The sequence below is a fragment of the Elephas maximus genome, chromosome 24, assembly GCF_024166365.1.
Source record: "Elephas maximus indicus isolate mEleMax1 chromosome 24, mEleMax1 primary haplotype, whole genome shotgun sequence".
NCBI classification, from domain to species: Eukaryota; Metazoa; Chordata; class Mammalia; order Proboscidea; family Elephantidae; genus Elephas; species Elephas maximus.
Window position 1 is genome coordinate 15,159,603 of NC_064842.1, and position 19,961 is coordinate 15,179,563.

Genomic DNA, 19,961 nt, shown 5'->3' on the forward strand with positions numbered 1-19,961 from the left:
AAAATACCTTCTTGCTCTAATAATTCATGCTTCAAATAGACTAACATAATGAGCTAGATGCTTCAAACCCTTTTTAGAATATGGCAAGGGATAAATATAATTTTTATAATATTTACAGTGGGTTTTGAAATTCTATACCTTCAACAAAGTATCAAATTTTAATCTGACCACAACTTCTTCCTTTTAAAATATATAAATTTTGTTTATACCACATTTATATCATCAAAATAGCTACTAAATATACAACATCAGCAAGAATAGTATTTGTGTATTTATACGTATATGTATTGTTGTTAGGTGTCATCAAGTTGGTTCCGACTCACAGTGACCCTATAGGACAGAACAGTACTTCAAGTTCATTCTAGAGAGTTTGGAAAGTAAAATATGAAAGTAATCTATCTCCTGAAAGAGGTAACCATTGGTTTGTGTATTTCCTTTTCTATTTTTTTAAACCAGAATAAATCTGAGCTCACCTCTAACATGTATACAGTTTTAAATCCTGGTTTTTTTTTTTTTTAAGTGAGTTATTTCTACGTATCAGCTTTCCAACCAACACGCAAAGTATCAGGAGATGCAATTCATAGCTTTTACCACCTGAGGGCACCTCTAAAACCTTTAAACAACTTCTAGAATCAATTTCTACCCACTGCATCTTCTCTGGGCCTCAAGTCCTTGCCACAAAACTTGTTTCTGGAGCAGGATGAACACAACTAAATAATTTCAAATGAGACAGTGAAAAAAATTATTAAACTAACTGATCTCACAGAATTATCCTTCCAGATTATATGTTTATTATCAACAAACAAGTCTACATTTTCACAGCAAGCAAAAGAAATTCAAGAATTCCTTCAAGAAGATATATGATTTAAAAGTTGGTCAAAAAGATTAACTATAACATATACACAGCACTTCAAGTGTAAAAATAAACCAGGGATACCTTACCTGTTTCCTGTGAATTTAAAACTTCTAAGGCATGCATCATGGCACTTGCGAAGACATTGGCATCCTCCTTGCTGCCAAAGTTGAGGCCATACACCTGTCTAGCATCTCGCCACTGGTGGAAGGTCTGTGTAGCTTGATTGTACTTCAACCCTTTAGGAATGGCACAATTTATCACGACCTAAAAGACAGTAATTCTCTGTAAAGTCAAGCCAATAAATGGCAAAATCAAGGAAGAATCAACAAATGCTGAATATATTCATTCAAACCTGCTCCTGACAGATTATGGCAAAAGTGGCTAGAACAATTATTCGGGATAAAATCAGTCTGCAGAAAGATGATGGAAGCTAAACTCTGATGATTACGGAGGTCTGACCTTGAAACAGTGAAACAACAAATCAAAAGAAAACCTACATTCCTTATTAAACACATGTTAAATTTTTTGCTGAAGTATTACAAATACAGAAGAGTATATAAAACCTAAGTGTATATCTTAGTCAATGTTCCCATATAAACAATTTCCTGATTAAGAAACAGAACACTAACACAAGCCCCTCTCGTAAATCCTTCCACCTCCCAAAAGGTTTTTGCCAGTCTTTGTATTTTCATTAAATGGAGTTACACAATACATATTATAAGGAGTCTGCTCTCCTTCCCTCAAAATATTATTTCATGATAATGAAAAATATCCATTTACTGCATGTCGTTGTAGTGTGGTCATTTTCATTTCACTACGGCATTCCACTGTACACCAACCCCAAAGTCGGCTGCCCTCGAGCTGGTTCTGACTCAGGGTAACCTCTGGGTTTCAGAGTAGAACTGCGCTCCATAAAGTTTTCAGTGGCTGTGATCTCTCAGACGTAGATGGCCAGGGCTTTCTTCTGAGATTCCTCTAGGCAGACTTGAACCACCAACCTTTTGGTTAGTAACTGAGCACTTAACCATTCGCGTTCATTTGGGGAATCCGATTCCATTGTATAAATCATGTTTACTTAGCCATCATTCTATTAATGTACATTTGGGTTATTTTCAGTTTGGGGCTATTACAAATAGTGATGCTATGAACACTCTACTACGGGTCTTTGGTATACACAAGCACACCTTTTTGTTGGGAATATACCCAGGAATGGACTTGTCATGGCTATGTTTATGTTCAACTTTAGTAGATAACACCAAGCGGCTTACCAAATTGGTTATTACCAATTTACACTTCCACAGGAGGGTCTGGTCACTCCCATTACTCCATATACTATGCAGTATTACAACTGGGGCTGCCTGTCTTTATTTCAAATATTCTGATGGGTATAAATACTATATTGTTGTTTTAGTTTGCATTTCCCTGATTACTAAAGAATTTAGTACCTTTTTATATGTTTTATTGGCTATCTTTTGTGAATATCTGCTTAATTTAAATTTCTTGCCTATTTTCCTAACAAGTTGTCCTTTTTTTCTTTACTGATGTGCAGGCTCCTTTATATTTCAGATGTGACCCCGCTGTTGGTTACACGTGTTGCAAGTATCTTCTTCCATTCTGTGGCTTATCTTTTCATTCTCTTAATGGTGTCTTTTGATGAACAAAAGTTTTCAAAATTTATTCAGTCCAAATTAGCAATCTTTTCATTTACAGTTAGTGCTTTTAATATCCTGTTTAAGAAATGTTTCTCAATCCCAAAGTCATGAAAATATTATCATATATTATCTCACAGATGCTTTACCTTTCGTATTTATATCTCTAATCCAACTGGAATTGACGCTTACACATGGTGTAAGACATGATTCAACTCTCACACCTCCCAATACGGCTATCCAATTTATCCAGCACCATCTATTAATTGTGCTTGGAGTTTACCTTTTTCCTACATCAGGTGTCCAAATGGATTCTATTTTGTTCTACTGCTCAATGTGCCTATCTTTGAGCAAATACCATAATGTCTTAGTTATTATAGCTTTATATCAAGTCTTGATAGTCACAAGAGTATGTCCTTCCACTTGGGTGTTCTTCATCATTGTCCTGGAGATTCTTGGTCCTTTATGTGTGGCTACAATGATATATTCAGCTTGTGAATTAACACCAAAAAAAATTGTTGGCATTTTGATTGAGGTGGCACTGAAAGTAAAAGATCCATCTATGGAGAACTGATACCATCAGGCTGTCTCCCAATTCATGGATATCACACACTGCCATTCATTTAGATCTTTTTAAACGTCTGATAGCTGAAATGAAGACACTTCTGACAAAGAAAAAAGAAATGTGCATTGACAGACATTCTAAAGTATGTTCTTCAAGATTAAAAATGATCCTTACAAAAGCTTCAAAGGGCAGAAGGAATGAAAAGCAAGAGAAAAGGGGAAATATTAATCAAAACCAAATCCGCTGCCGTTGAGTCGATTCCAACTCACAGCGACCCTAGAGGACAGGGCAGAACTGCCCCGTAGTGTTTCCAAGGAGCGCCTGGTGGATTGGAACTGCTGACCTTTGGTTGGCCGTAGCTCTTAACCACTATGTCACCAGGGGTAAATATTCAGTATACCTAAATTAACGCTGACTGTATAAAACTAACAATAATAATGTTTTATGGGGTTTAAAATACATATAGAATTAAAGTATCTGCTAGGAATGCACTGGAATTTGGGGATGGGCACAGGAGAAGGGGGTGTTATTGGAGATAAAGTATTCTAAGGTCCTTGTATTACTGGGGAAAAAGTAAAGGTACTGATTTATATTTGTCTTTGACAAGTCTAATAAAAACAAATAAAATATGCAAGAATTGGAAAAGAGGATAAAGCTGTCATTTTACACTGACATGCTCGTGTATTTAGGGTAATAAAAACATGCATGTAAATATTAGAGTTAATAAATTAGCTTAACAAGTTTCTGGATACATGCTTATTATACAAAAATCAGCCTTTTTATGTACAACCATTAAAGAGGTAGAACATAAAAGTTTAAAAAATACTATCTACAATAGCAACAAAAAATTATCAAATACCTAAAAATATGGTGATCTGTCAAACTAGGGGTGGAAATTATAAATCTTTAGCTATTAGAAACCCAAAGCTACTAGAATTTAACATTATTAGAAAATTATAAAACCTACTTCAAGGCAAAAGTGTATCCCTGCTTGCCAAATTGCCTAAAAGGGCAAACAAGAGAAAATTTGCTTTTTCAATTATTCAGGCACAGAATCTTAGTAAAAGCTGAAGAAAATATTACTAGATCAAAATGACATTATTTAAATGATTCCCTTTTTCTAATCTTAAGAAATTTTAAAATGTGAATCAATTATTTCACTCATTCTAACATTACTGCTACTAATCTCAAAAAGCTTTACAAGTCAGGAAGAAGCATGTATTTTCATTTAATAATAACTACTTACAGGAATGTCCATGTTATCAGGATTGGGCTTTATCATAATCTTAAATTCTGTACTTCAAACCCAATGAGCTTCTGTGGTCTATACTGTTGTTCGTTGCCCTTAAGTCTATTCCAGCTCGTAGCGACCGCGTGTGACAGAGCAGAACTACCCCATATGATTTTTTTGGCTCTAATCTTTATGGAAGCAGACTGCCAGGTCTTACTCCTGCAGAGCCGATGGGGGGGTTTGAACTGCCACTCTTTCAGTTCACAGCTGAGCACTTAGCCATGGCACCACCAGGGCCCCTTTATGTCTTCATTAGTGTTTATGTTCTATCCTACACACAAACCTGCTGCTGTCCAGTAGACTCACAGTAGCCCTACAGGACAGAGTAGAACTGCCCCTTAGGGTTTTCCAAGGAGTGACTGGCAGATTCGAACTGCTGACCTTTTGACTAGCAGTCACAGATCTTAACCACTGTGCCACCAGGGATCCCTCTCCTACACATGCCCATCTATTTTTTTTTAGCCTGATTATAACGAAGTAAACAGTGCAGGGAACAGCTATTCTTCCGTGTGAGTTGGCTCAGGATCTCACGTTGTCTATGAAGTCTCCCGTCTTCCCCACAAAGTGATGGCTTCTGCCTTCACTGTACTATGTGTTCAGATTTACCAAAGCAACTGAAACACTCTATTATACTTCTTTGCTTACATGTTTAGCATCTCCATTCTTACCTGCATCTCTCTTTTGAGGTCAGAAATTATATTTTCTAAAATAAAACCAAGTTATCTAATACATATATTAGAAGTATATATATGTATGGAAACCCTGGTGGCGTAGTGGTTAAGTGCTACGGCTGCTAACCAAAGGGTCGGCAGTGCGAATCGGTCACACGCTCCTTGGAAACTCTATGGGGCAGTTCTACTCTGTCCTATAGGGTCGCTATGAGTCAAAATTGACTCGACGGCACTGGGTTTGGTTTTATGTATATATATAATTATCTAAAACCAAAAACAAGCAGACCAATAAGCAACATCATGATAATGGAGAAAAGATTGAAGTTGCCAAGGGTTTCATTTTACTTGGATTCACAATCAACCCCCATGGAAGCAGCAGTCAAGAAATCAAAAGATACATTGCATTGGGTAAATGTGCTGCAAAGGACCTCTTCAAAGTGTTGAAAAGCAAAGATGTCACCTTGAAGAGTAAGGGCAGCCTGACCCAAGCCATGGTATTTTCAACTGCATCATATGCATGCGAAAGCTGGGCAATGAATACAGAAGGCCGAAGAATTGACGCCTTTGCATTGTGGTTTTGGTGAAGAATACTGGATATACCACAGACTGCCAAGAGAACAAACAAATCTGTCTGGGAAGAAGTATAACCAGAATGCTCCTTAGGAGCAAGGATGGCGAGACATACTCCTTACATACTTGGGACATGTCAGGAGGGATCAGTTACTGGAGAAGGACATCATGCTTGGTAAACTACATGGTCAGCGGAAAAGAGGAAGACCTTCAACAAGATGGACTGACTGGCTGCAACAGTGGGCTCAGGCATAACGATTGTGAGCGTGGCAGAGGACAGGGCAGTGTTTCTTTTTGTGGTACCTAGGGTCACTATGAGTCAGGACTGACTCAAGGACACCTACAATACAACAATACGAAACCTAAGTACAAGACCTAGAACTTATTAAGTGTTAAGTAGAGAACTAGAATATTTTAATGTAATCTGCTTCTATATGGAAGAAAGGTCTGGTGATCTACTTAAACGTCACAGCCACTGAGAACCCTTTAGAGTGCAGTTCTACTATATATATATATACGCACACACACACACACACACACACATAATTAAATAGAAACACATGGAGTCACCAGGAGTCAGAACAGACTCAACAGCAATTGGTGGTGATTATATTTATATACCTTGTATATAATTATACAAATAAATGGTGGATAATTTTTTTTTAACAGGAAGTTTAGATGTGTTTAATTTTTATTCTCTCAAACTGTTCTTCTATGTGTTAGGTAGCAAAATCATAGGGGCTGCTTTAAGTCAGAATCGACTCAACAACTCCTAACGATGGCACCCAACAACAACAGAACATACTATTCTCTACAGCAGTTTGCATGAAACAGATATGTTGACGTTTTTCAGGTTTTGTTCGTAAATGCTCTGAACCCTCTCCCGTCCTTTGCTTAAGTTTTGGGGATAGACTATTAACTACTGATTTATTTTATGATTATAGATCTATTAAGTTTTTTTACTTTTTCTGTGTTTTGAAAAATTATATTTTTCTATAAGGTGGTCTTTTTATTGGCATAAAGTTGTTCATAATCTCCTAATTCATTTCCCTACTATAACTATAGTTGTATCCTTTTTAATTCCTAATACATTTTTATTTGTGCCTTGTCGTTTTTTCCCACTTGATTCTGCTACTCGCCTGGTTTGTATTTTCAGTGAAGCAGCTTTTCTGTTAACGATCTTTATTTCTTTTTTACTTAATTTCTTCTCTTATCTTTAATATTTCCTTCTGTTTTCTTTGGGTTAAGCTCATTACTTTTTATTCTACCTTTTTTCCTACTATATGCAGTTAAGACTTGTCTCCCTGAGGAGAGCCACAGCTTCATCTCACAAACTTCTGTATGTAACAACCTTGTCATTCAGGTCTAATTATTTTCTTAATTTCTAAATATTTTCTAATCTTTGTAACAATTTCATCTTAGTGTCATGAATTATTTAGAAGGGTGTATTTAAATTTCCAAACATTTTAAGAAACACTCCATATGTCTGAAGCGAGGGGTCATGGAATGGTTTAATTCTCTTCTGAATAAAAATTTCAGTGTTCCCTGTGGAAATTTTCTGGCTTATACAGGTTTATTTCTAATTATTTCTAAATATTCATTTTCCTTTTTGCCAACATTTAGATACTTTTAGGATTGTTAATCAATACTCTCAAATGACCAGTTTGCCAAATTTACCAAAATTTTACAGCTATTTGTTTAGAATGTGTTAAAGGTGTTCAACAAACTGACAAAGTTTTAGTTGTCCAGTTTTCCTTTTTTCTTTGTAACAGTATCTTTGGGACTATTTGGTTTGTCTCTGGCCTCACTCGTTGCTGGGAGACTCTGCTGCAGCAAAGACAAAGTGTGGAGAAAGCACGCAGCACAAGCGGGGCAGAGACGGGCATGTGCCTCAGAGACTGGGGGGAAGTGGGGGTGCAGAGGAAAAAGGAGGGAGACTGGGGAGTGGGGGGTCAGGGTATGGGGAACAGACAGAGAGAAGTAATCTGAGAAGGCAGAAAGAGGGGCAGACTGGGACAGTTTTATCTCATCAATAATTTGGTAAATTCTGTGAGTTGCTCTTTCTGTGGAGTGACTGAAAGCTCCCCTCCAGGGCAGCACTGTGTTTTTGCCACATGCGCCAGGAGTTTCACTGGCCTGGAATTGTCTTCGTTAATTTCCAGACTGAAGTTATGTGAGTGAAGTTTGAGATTCCCATTTCTCAGGGTAGCTCCTAAACAAGCTCAGACAGAAACAAACTCCTCTGCTTCCCTGTGCTGACAGACACGGCTCCTTTAAGAGACACGGCTCCTTTAAGAGACACGGCTCCTTTAAGAGCCACAGCTCTATGCGGAGACAGCACTTGGAAACCCCACCTCTCCCAGGCCCATAGTCCCTGCTGTAGGAGAACAACCCTAAGTCTATAGCTGCTATTACCAGTCCATCAACTCCTACCATCCCATCGGTTTACGCACCACACCCCTGCGCTTCCTAGAGGAAACCTAGGGTTATCTCCTTTCCTTCTGTTAGAGCTCGGATAGGAACTGAAAATGAATATTTGTTACATCCTCCTACATTTGTAGCAGGATTGTTTTAACACTGATTGATTCTACCATTTTATCAAAACCAGAAGTATTTCATAAATTTACTCTTTTTAAAAGTTCTTGCTGCTATCATCATATACAGTAAAATCTGCAAAAGCCGGAAAGGCAGAAACCTGTCAGAGAAGGAAAACTCAAATATTTTCCGCTAATACAGAGCAACAGAAAAGTGATAAGGCTGCACCCTGTCCAAGGCAGAAAGCTTGCAAGACCTGGAAAAACAAGGCAGTCCCATCGAGTTCCAGGTCTCACAGTTCTCACTGTACTTAATGCTAGTAAGACCCAACCTACATTTTCCTCTATGCTCCTAATCTCTTAAAGCCAAAGAAATCAAGTAACCAGATAATCCAGTCACCTTGTAGGAAATCCAGAGCAGGGATTAGTAAAAGCTTAGCTGTTGTCCTTGACGTGAATTACAAAAGCCTAACTATTCTAGCAACCTTAATATCTACTATTTTCCTATGATATATAAATTTAACAATATTCTCTGGCATTATTTATACCTTTAACTCCTTCTTCAATTCCTGCATTCCATACTTTTGGCAGGAAAACAATTTCTAAAATATGTACTCCGCTATTTATGTTACGGACTGAATTGCATCTAACTAACTACCACAGCAGAAAGCTATCAGTTCAGACTGAAGGGAACAGAGAAAGAGCAAAAGGAAAGAACACTGTCTGCCTCTTGGAATTCTACAGGCAGGAAACAGGCCAAAGGAGCTACATCTGTTGTCCTCTAAGAAAAGAAAAGGACCATCCCTGGAGCAGCCGCACTGTTGAAAGGAGCATAGAAATAGGGCTGCCTAGGTATCTAAGGGTGGGGTCATGGCCTCTGGAGTCTCAAAAGGTAGAGCTACAGCCTCTTAGGTTTCAAAAAGTCACATCTTCACCAACTCATTTCTGTAGTCTTCAGCTGCCGTTCAGTTTAGCCAAGAGGATGGGGCTGCTGCCCAAAGCTGAGGGGGTGGGCCTGCCACACCCAAGGGGGCAGCAGAAGAATGGGGCCTGCCAGGGCCGAGGGGGTGGGGTTGCCACTCAAATAGACTAGAGGAATGGGGCCTTGGGCCAAAGCCAAGGTAGCAGAGTTGCCATCCCAATAGGCCTGGAAGGTAGAGCTGAAGCCCAGAGCTGAGAGGCCTCCACCCAGAACCCAGAGGGTGTGATCAACACCCAGAATTTGGAGGGCAGGGCCACTGCCCAGATGGTCTCAGAGAACAGAGAATTATTTTCAAGCCTTGAGAGTTAATGTAGGAAACCCCGGTGGCGTAGTGGTTAAGTGCTACGGCTGCTAACCAAAGGGTCGGCAGTTCGAATCAGCCAGGTGCTCCTTGGAAACTCTATGGGGCAGTTCTACTCTGTCCTATAGGGTCACTATAAGTTGGAATTGACTCCACGGCACTGGGTTTCGTTTTGTTTTTTTTTTTTTGAGAGCTAATGTAAATTGTTCTGCTGGGTTCTGGACTTGTTTGTTGCCTGTCATCCCTTCTCTTCCTCTAATTTCTCCCACTTGTGATAGAAATATCTACTTTGTGCCTGTTCGACCACTGTACTTTGAAAACAGGTAACCTGTATTCTAGATTTCACAGATTCACAGATGAAGGGAAATTTTGCCTCGGGATGCCAATCAAAAGGTTGGCAGTTTGAATTCACCAGTTGCTCCTCTGAAAAACTATGGGGCAGTTCTACTCTGTCCTATAGGGTTGCTATGAATCCACTTGAAGGCAACAGGTATGCCTGTGGTTATAACTCCATTTGGGAATGGGTTGTCTTTGTCATGTCAATAAGACAGCATTTGTGTAGGGTGTGTTTTCAGCCAATCTCTTACAAATATAAAAAGAGCAGAACAGACAAGCAGAGATGGGAGGGAAGAGAGATAGAGAGATGTCAAGCCACATGAAGAATGCCCAGGTGCAGAAGCTCAGAAGAGACAGGACCTTCTTCCAGAGCCAACAGAGGGAGAAAGCCCCCTAGAGCTGGCACTCTGAATTCGGACTTCCAGCCTCCTAAACTGTGAGAAAATAAATTTGTCCGTTAAAGCCACCCATTTGTGGTATTTCTGTCATAGCAGCACTAGAAAACTAAGACAAGTAGTATTTCATTTTTGTTTGTCCTAAATTACTTTAGATCCCCAAAACTACCAAGTTGGAAGGCCAGAGGATCTAAGAGTCATAATACAAAAAGGAGTATTTATATTTTTGTACAATTAGTTCTAAATCTTCATCTGAATCCATACTTCATAAAAGGTAGAAAGGGGTAAGATGGAAAGGCAAAACCTAGCTTTTCTCATACAGACTATTTTGATGAGAGTTTTACAGCATTTTACTGAATACACCATGTCCTCTTTTAATACTACATTGATAAGCTTTAAATAAGAATTTCAACAGACCCTTACCTGATGGTCCTGAATCTTCCTGCCCACCACTCTGAACGTGTTGTTGCCTGTATGGTGATATATATGGACTCTGCTGAACCCAGCTGAGCCACCAGCTGGCACCCACTTCTTATTGGCATCATCATAAACCATCACAGCAGCTCTTGCCTGACAGATACTCTGTTCACTGTGAAAATAAAATTTAGATATTTCAAACTTAAGACTTGTAAAATGTGGTGAGTGCCCCACATAGCCACGTAAAGCAGGGTAAGACAATCTGGCAGTCAATCAAACTTATTGCTATTACTCAGTGCTGGAGACAACAGTGAACAAGACAGAGGCTTCCTGCCCTTTTAAGTAGAGTCTACTGGGGAAAAAAAAGACCAAAAAATGAAATGTAATGAGGGACCAGGAGGAGGAGATCAAGAGCCACAAAAAGCATAAGAAGCACAAGAAATATTTTCTCCAAAGTTGAGTATCTACTTCATTTACTACACTGAATACCTAATACAACTACAAATTTAAATCCATCATCACATGTTTAATTACATATGTGTTTATTACACTGGTGACCTGTCTGTGATTTCTCCTTCTTCGCTGGCAAGATTATTTTTATTATAAGCACTATTTGCCCCTTGAGATACTGGGTGACCACTAACAATGAATGGATGGCAACGTGACTAATTCTTTGATTCCCCTGATACACACACACAACACACTCATTCATACAACAGGAGAGTATTATAAACTCTGGACAAAATACTTAACATCCTATATTTCAAATTTCTCATTCAAAAATGCAAGACAAAATGATTTCTAAGGACCTATCTAGAACCTTTAGAGATAAATATTAAAGAGGAAAAGACCAATTCCATGAAAAAGAATCTTTAAATCTCAGCTTCATCTCAATTATTTGTTACTAAGCAATACTGAGATACACAAATAAAATGGAGAGGTGATCTCAATTTCATATTAAACAATAGCTTCAACCTTTTGAACATTCTGTAATACTGCTGGGAAAAAGACTGATTTGAATTTTACATTTTGAATAATAAAATTATTATTCAAAAGTGAGCAACAGACAAAAGTAGGTACATTAGTAACTCTGTGCTATTAACTCAATTGAAAGAACTCAACCTCCACATAGAAGGCTTATCTGATGCTTAAGCAGTAGTTAACTAGCTCATCCAACTCCATCTTTGACCAAAGTACTGCTCACTCTAACAATTTTAGCCTCAAAGATTTTAAACAATAAATAATGTGGATTCTTCCCCCCATGTCCTCAGAAGCAAAAAGTCACTTTTGCACTCTGCCCTCAGACTCCTGCCTCTGTGCCCTCTCTAAGCCCACCCAGGACAGATAAAGCAGCTTTGGCAGAGGTGGTATGTGTTTACTCTCATAGCGTGACTCGATGACAGACCATCGGAGGACTACAGAGGTCACAGCATCAAGCCATAAAATTGTTTTAAAGCTAACAGTTGGGTTACAATTTCCATTAGAGAAATTTTACAAAAACTAACTTATAGTGACCTCACGAGTACCAACAGCTTCCTTTACTGATGGAAAATAAAAGAATGTAATACCAAAAAAAAACTAACTAACTTGTATTTGTGCCGCACAAACAGTGAAATAAGCCCAGTGGCGCTGCCTAAATTTTTATGCTACACTGAAATGTTTTGGTAAAATATTTCTGATAATAAAAACAAGTCAATGACTAAAGCTTGATTATTTTCAAAAGACTGATTAAAGGGCATTTGTCAGCAGAGCAGCTGAAATCTCTTCATTGCTCACAAAAGAAATGTTTGTTACGTGGCATTTATAGAACCCTATGCAAAGTACTAATTATAAATAACAATTCAATAAACAAATCTGCAAATTAATACAAAACTGTATTTTCCATTTTTCAAAACTTAAAATATTTGGATCTTCATAATGTTTCCCGAGGTTCAAGAAATAATATCTCTTTGAGAAGTCCCAGTGGGATCCTATAAGCTAAAAAAAAAAAAAAAAGCAATAGTTAAATTCCCATTTTATAAATAGGGTCACTCCATGCCTCAGAAAAAAATGAAACAAAATGTTTTAAAAAGATTAAAAAAAAAAAATACTGGAAATCTAAAACTAGGAGGTTTATATAGGGCGCCCTAATGTTTTCCTTCACCATTTTCTTCCCTACTGCTGTACAGTGTGTTGCTAGAAAAGTTGCTAGAGACATCCCCAAATACTGAAACACGTTAATTGAATAATAGCTTTGACTGGCACGTAATTAATCAAGATATATACAAACCATCTAGTCAGTCAGCAAACGTCTGGTCAGCTTCCCCTGGGAATGCTATAACCATAGAAACAAGGACATTTCAAAGGAATATGTCCAAGTAGCCAAGAAAGGCCAACGATACAGAAGTTAATTCATTAGTTTTCTAAAGAAGATGGAAAGGAATTTTCAAAATGAAATGCTAAGGATACAAATCCAGCTCTAAACAAAGCCAAGAAGAACAAGGAGAAGCCAAGAATAAAGAGAAAAATAAAATTTGGGTAAGAGCTAAGGTGTTATTAGAGAAGTAGTAATAGTCACGGCAACCTGTGAAGGGACAGATAAGCCCTAAAACTCTGTAGTCCTAGAAAGACATCAGGCCCTCAGAGAGGACACATCAAGGCCCAGCCAGAAAGGGACAGCACTGCCCACTAAGGTTCTCAGGGGCAAAAACTGAAGCCCTTCTGTTCCCTTCCACAGCATCTGAGGACATCTCTTCACTAGGGCAGACGTTATCAACTCTAATCTTGGATGTGATACACAAAATAAGCCAACGGTACCCAGTTTTGGGTTTCAGAGAACTATGAACTTCAAAAACAGATTGGATGAATCAATACAGAATTGGCAGTGAATATTTTAGGAAATTTGGGGGAGGTGGTGGTGGTGACAGGGGATGGGAGAGGACCGCCATCATTTGTTAAAATGAGGATTTTTTTTGGTACCTAAAAATAGGAACAAAAATCTCAAAACAAAGAACAAATCATTAAATGTAGTAACTTTAGCTTCTTGGACAATTCTCTACATTTTCCATATTTTTTTCGTATCTCTCCGTTCCAGTAAAAACCTTAAATCAAGGGCCTACTTCAACATGTAACTGGTTTTAGCCACAAGCAAAAAAAGTATTACTGCCTTATGTTGGCATGTATTACAAGCAATAAAGCAATGCTAGGAACAGAAATTCTTCTGATTAAGAATTTCCAGCTCTTGAGAGGAGAATTTTTAGCCAAAAATGTCAACAAGTAAAATGAACTTTGGAATTCCTGACTTTATGCACATATGTGCAGTTTTTCAGGGAAATACAGCTCATGACAAGGAAGTGAGGCAGGAGTTAAAAATCACAGCTACTGGAGAGCCAAAAAGGAAAAAAAAATTTAAGAAAATGAAGATCTAAACAAGCACAGCAAAGGACAAAAATTGTTATAATCTTTATAGTACTGCTCTCTCTGCACCATGACAAGTCTCAAAAAGAACACCTAGTCAAAGGCTTCAAGATTCTGAGTCAGTAAAGGAACTACGCAAAAGATTAAATTAGCAAATTACGAAGCTGTATTTTTGTAAAGATCTGGTCCTAAATTAGTTACAAACAAAAACTTCATTTTATGACCAAATCCTATTGGTATATATAGTTGGCTGTACTTAAATCTTCCTGATGTTACTTTTGTCATTTTAAAATGAAAATTGGTATTAGAAGACTAGAGACAGCTGGCCTTAAAAAAAAAAAAAAAAAAAAAGTCTAAAAATCATAATACTGCATTAAAATTTTGTGGCATTTCTGAATATAGTCAAATTTCTTGAACAGGTATATGTGATGGTTAAGAATGAGACTGGTCAAGCAGTGCTTGCCAAATTCTATTCTTGGAAAAAAATGCTTCCTGGTATTTAAGCAGAGTAATGGCTGCTTGGATTTTCTTGTATACGCTATTTATTGAGGTTACAATGAAACTAAATCTATGACAAACAGCTACTTCCTTTCAGAGACACCACATATTAGTCATGGCTTTTCAAGAGAAAGCACGAAAAAGACAGTGCCTAGCACAGTGTTGGTTCAGTGGTAGAATTCTCACCTTCCATGCGGGAGATCCGGATTCAATTTCCACCCAGTGCACGTCACGTGCAGCCACCACCCATCTGTCAGTGGAGCCCTGCGTGTTGCTATGATGTTGAACAGGTTTCAGCAGAGCTCCCAGACTGAGATGGACTAGGAAGGAAGGGCCGGCAATCTACTTCTGAAACCAGCCAGTGAAACCCCTATGGATCACAACAGTTGCATCCACAACCAGTCATGGGGACGGCACAGGACCAGACAGTATTTTGCTCCGTTGTGCACGGAGTCACCATGAGTTGGGAGCTGACTTGACAACAACTAACAACAACAATGGCACACAGCAAACATTCTTTTCATGTTTGTTCAACATATAATTTCACCTAACAAAATCCTACTCATCTACCAAGACCTAGATCAAATACCATTCCTTCAGCCTTTCTCAGGGCCCCAAAATCAGAATTAATCATTCCCTCTTTTGAGGTCCCACAATAGTCACTAATCTTTCAGCAAGCAAGACTGAGGGGGTAATACGTGAGCCATGGTAAAGAGCTTCCTAGTGTACTAGGAAGCCAAGAGAGGGCTTTCAGCAAAACAAGACTTCAATTTTTAAGAGCTCACTCTAGCTACTAGGTAGAGAAGGGATTTCAAAAGGCGGCACAGAAAGTAAGAGTTGAAGCAGGAAGACAGTGTGAAATGCATATATGTTGAGACTTGGACCGGACTAGAAGCAAAGGAGAAAAAGTGAAGTGGGACGCATGTATCATGTACACTGCAAATACAGCCATCAGAATTTGCTGATAGACGTATGAAGAGAAGAGGGTGAAGAGGTAACCGAAGGAAAGAGAAAAATTTTGGACAACACCTAGCATTTTATCAATATTCTCAAAATAGCATGTGACACGCGGTAAACTGTATCACTCTGGAAAGTCATAGTTCCAACTCATTCTTTCACGCATATATATGAACATGGAGAGCATGTCATTCATCCCTGAACCCCTGGCATGCATCACAGAGCCTTGTTGTCGTGTGCCATTGAGCTGATTCTGACTCATAGCAACCCTATAGGACAAAGATGAACTGCCCCATGGGGCTTCCTAGGCTGCAATCTTTATGCGAGCAGATCACCAGGTCTTTTCTTCCACAGAGCTGCAGGTGGGCTTGAACCACCAACCTTTGGGTTAGCGGTCAAGTGCTTAACCATTGTGCCACCGGGGCCCCTTGCACAGAGCCTAGTCTGTGGTTATTTACCAAAGTTTGCACAGTAACTTCTACCATACTAAGCACTCAGCTACTAGCCGAAAGGTTGGCCATTCAAATTCAGTCAGAGGCACCTTGAAAGAAAGACTTGGCAATCTCCTCTCAAAAGGTCACAGCCTTGAAAACCCTGTGGAGCAGTTCTACTCTGCACATATGGAGTCAACGTAAGTCAGAATCAACTTGATGGCAACTAACAACATACTACCAGGCACTTAGAGAGTTTACCCTAAAGAAAGAGAATGAACCTCTTATTTGTTATGCTACTGAATCATTCCACGAACTGAGGTACCAGTTCTTCAGAAGATAAAATATTAAGAAAGTACACAAAAAAGTTGGGAATTTTAAAGATAGGATTTTCATTTTATTCTGATGTCAAATGTTTTGTTGCAGCCTACAATTTTAAAATATTTGAATCATTAACGGGGCTTGGTGTAAATGCAATGTTAGGTTTCAACTCAATTCTACAAATATGTTCAAGTTGATGGTCTACAGCTCCTGGCATACGGTGAAACTGAGCTAGGCCATCTCAGTTATAAGAGATTATATACTCAAATAGAAACATTAAACATATATTTTCCTCAAATAGGAAAATAAGCTAAAAATAGCATGTCTTGTGTTAGGTTTCACAGAGTGCTTTCTCTCAGTTAATGGCACCACCACTACCACTCTGGAACCTGGTCATCTAAGCTGCAAGCCTAGGGGCCAGTCTAGAATCTTCCCTGCCCTTCACTTCCCCTCCCCCCATGCACTCAGTCACAGGCTGCTCAATTCAACTTCCTAAAGACTTCTGGGATTCCTTATCCCTTTGCTCATAAAGCTCTCTTTAATTTGAGCCTTCCCTATTTTCTCAACTGGATTATTTCAACAGTCTCCTAACTGGTATCTCTGACTCCAATCTCACTCCCCCCGTCCCAATAATCCATTCTAAACATGCGGCCAGAAGAATATTTTTCAAAATCAAATCTGATCATGTCACTTTTCTGGTTAAGACCCAGTACTTCAAAGGCTCTCTTCAGGATAAACTCTTGCTCTGCAGCATGTTAAACAAGACCCACTGTGATTTGGCCTCCGCTTGCCTTGACCTTTTCATTTTTTCAAATACTTACTGAGGACACAATGTGTGCCAAACACCATTCCGCCACCCTAGTATTGGGGGCACATAAGCGTTCAAACAGGCCAAAAATCCATCACTCCAAGTAACAATTATGCCATATGCATTCAGACCTCCAAGTCTGTATACACACATATGCCTTGTCTCCCTTAGATGACTATCTGCCCCATTTCCTCTCCCAAATATCTTCTGCCTAATTCTGATTTTTCAAAATTTAGAAACAAGTGTTGCCTCCTCTTAAAAGCTTCTCCTCCTTCCCCCTCCCAAACAGAACTCCTTTCTCTGTACTGTCCAAAACACTATGCATACCATCTCTCTACCAGCATCAGATGTTAAATCCCTAAAGGGTTGGCATTGTTCATGTCTCCTAATATTTGTTAAAGAAGTGATCTGAAATGTAGTAAGAGATATTAAATGTAAAAAGTAAAAATCTGTAAGTTTAAAGAGCCCCAAAATATGCCAGTGAAACTTCCTTTTCTAACCTTGTGCAGTCAGGACCCCTCAAGTAAGTCTTTGCAAAGTCACCAACTGTATCAAGCCAGTCCAGGGAAACTAAGATCAACCACCTCTGACACCAAATTGTGTGGTGGATGACAAATTCCACTGCACACACCAGCTGCGTAGTTTGGAAATCTCAGTTTCCCTTCCTGTTCAGTTCAGACCCCAGCTCTCTCTCATCCCCACCAGGGACCGAGTCAATGGTAACAGGGTACCGAACAAGTCTAAAACCTAGCAGAAAAATTTATATTAGCTCTCAAGACTTGAAAATAATTCTGTTCTCTGAGACCACCTGGGCAATGGCCCTGTCCTCCAGACTCTGGGTGTTGGCCACATTGTCTGGATTTCAGGCGGAGGCCCCTCCGCCCTGGGCTTCGGCTCCATCTTCTAGGCTCATTGGGACAACTCTGCTCCCTTGGCTTTGGATCGCTCCACACTCCTAGTTCATTTGAGTAGTGAACCCATCCTCCCTGGCCCCAGCAGGCCCTTTCTTCTGCCCCTTGGCCATGGCAACCTTGCCCTCCATCCCCCTGGCACATCTTAATGGCAGCCCCACACTCCAGAACCCAGCTGGCAAGAGGTGGCAAAGATCCAACTCTCTGCAACCTAGGAGGTTGGGGCCCCGCCCTTTGAGAGCCAGGAAACCATGGCCCTGCCCTTTGAAAGCGTGAAGGCCCTGCTTCTTGTGCCCCTTCTAACAGTTCTGCAAATCTCTGAGCTGCTCCAGGGATGTCCTTTTCTTTTCTTGGAGGACAACAGATGTAGCTACTTTGGCCTGTCTGTGGAATTCCAAGAGGCAGTGTTTTTTCCTTTTGCTCTTTCTCTGTCCCCTTCAGTCTAAGCTGATGGGATTTCTTCTGGCAGCAGTTGGTTAGATCCATCAGTCACAGGCTTAATCTCTTTAACAAAAGATTGTATGGCCATGTCCTTGGTGAACATTCTAGGACACATGTCCTTAGTTTGAACAATGGAATTTTCTTAAGTTCTGTTTTCGTTCTGCACAGTTCATTTTTAAGTCCATCTCTTTCTTCTTGCGTTGTACTATACGAGGCAAGGAGAAACCACGCAGCCCCTATGAGGTCTTGCTTAGAAATCTCTTCAGCCAGATATCCAAGTTCATCACTTTTAAGTTCTACCTTCCACCAAACATTTGAACATAATTCAGACAAGTTCTCTGCCTCTACATAAAAAGCATTACCCTTCCCTTCTATTGTCCAACCAACCACATGTTCATCATTTTCTTTTAAAGCCTCACCAGAAGCACATTTAATGTCCACATTACTAGCAACATTCTGTCGCTGGCACCACATGTCCTACCTAGGATGACAGAGACTTTATCTACAGCTCTCTGTGATAGTTAAAATTGTGTGTCAACTGGGCTGAGCCATGACCCTCAGTGTTTTGGCATTCATATAATGTGATCACTTCTCTGTTGAAATCTAGTATGTGATCACCCCTTTGCTGGGATCTGCTATGAGTAGCCAATCAGCTGAAAGGGAGTTTCTTGCACTGAGTGTAGCTGGATGTCCTGACACAGCTCGGGGCTTTTGCTCATTCTGGATCCTGTAGCTGGCTCCTGTTTGTCTGACCTTCAGTTCTTGGGACTTGAGCTGGCAGTTTGCCAGTGGTCTTACCTGCCAATCTTGGGATTCGTCGATATTCACAGCCTGTGAGCAACAGCCCTGCCCTCTGACCTGCCAATCTTGGGTTCACCAGCCCCCGCGGCTACGTGAATCAGGAGAAGCTGCCAATCTGACCCACAGACTTGGGAGGTTACAGCCTCTACAACCGCGGGAGCCATTTCCTTGACATAAATCTCTCTAGATATATTTATATGCTTTACTGGTGTTGCTTCTCTAGAGAATCCAGCCTAAGACACTCTCCTCACTTTCTTGTGAGTCCTTATCAGAATTGTCTTCGACATCCATAATTCTACAAACAGTGTCTTCAAGACCATCTAAGAGGCTTTTACTATAGAATCCTTCCAGCCTCCACCCATTACCCAATTCCAAAATTACTTCCACGCTGTAGGTATTTGTTACTGCAGCACCCCTACTTCTCAGTATCAAATCGTCTCAGTCATCTAGTGCTGCTATAACAGAAATACCACAAGTGGATGGCTTTAACAAAAAGAAATTTACTTTTCTCACAGTTTAGGAGGCTAGAAGTCTGAATTCAGAGCACTGGCTCTAGGGGAGGCGTTCTCTCTCTGTCACTTTGGAGGAAGGTCCTTATCTCTTCTGAGCTTCTGCTCCTAGGCAATTTTCCTGTGACTTGGCATGTCTCTTCCCCATCACTGCCTGCTAGCTTGAGTTTACTCTTTTATATCTCAAGAGATTGACTCAAGATATTACACCCTCTACTAATCCTGCCTCATTAACATAACAACCGATTCTCAAATGAGATTTTATCCACAGGCATAAAACCCCCAAGAAATCACCGCCATCAAGCTGATTCTGACTCATAG

The 19,961-nt window shown here is 39.7% G+C and overlaps 1 protein-coding gene across 6 annotated transcripts in view; it reads right to left on the reverse strand.

Annotated features, from left to right (window-relative positions):
• The window catches only part of ENAH (ENAH actin regulator), a 174,145-nt gene that overhangs the window by 73,400 nt on the left and 80,784 nt on the right, over positions 1–19,961 (reverse strand). For all 6 annotated transcript variants that reach the window (XM_049868467.1, XM_049868466.1, XM_049868465.1 and 3 more), the window contains exons 2-3: positions 10,574–10,739; positions 943–1,120 (exon numbers count right to left, since the gene is read on the reverse strand). In XM_049868467.1, coding sequence (XP_049724424.1) covers positions 943–1,120; positions 10,574–10,739 — 344 coding nt within the window. The remainder of the gene's footprint in view (positions 1–942; positions 1,121–10,573; positions 10,740–19,961) is intronic.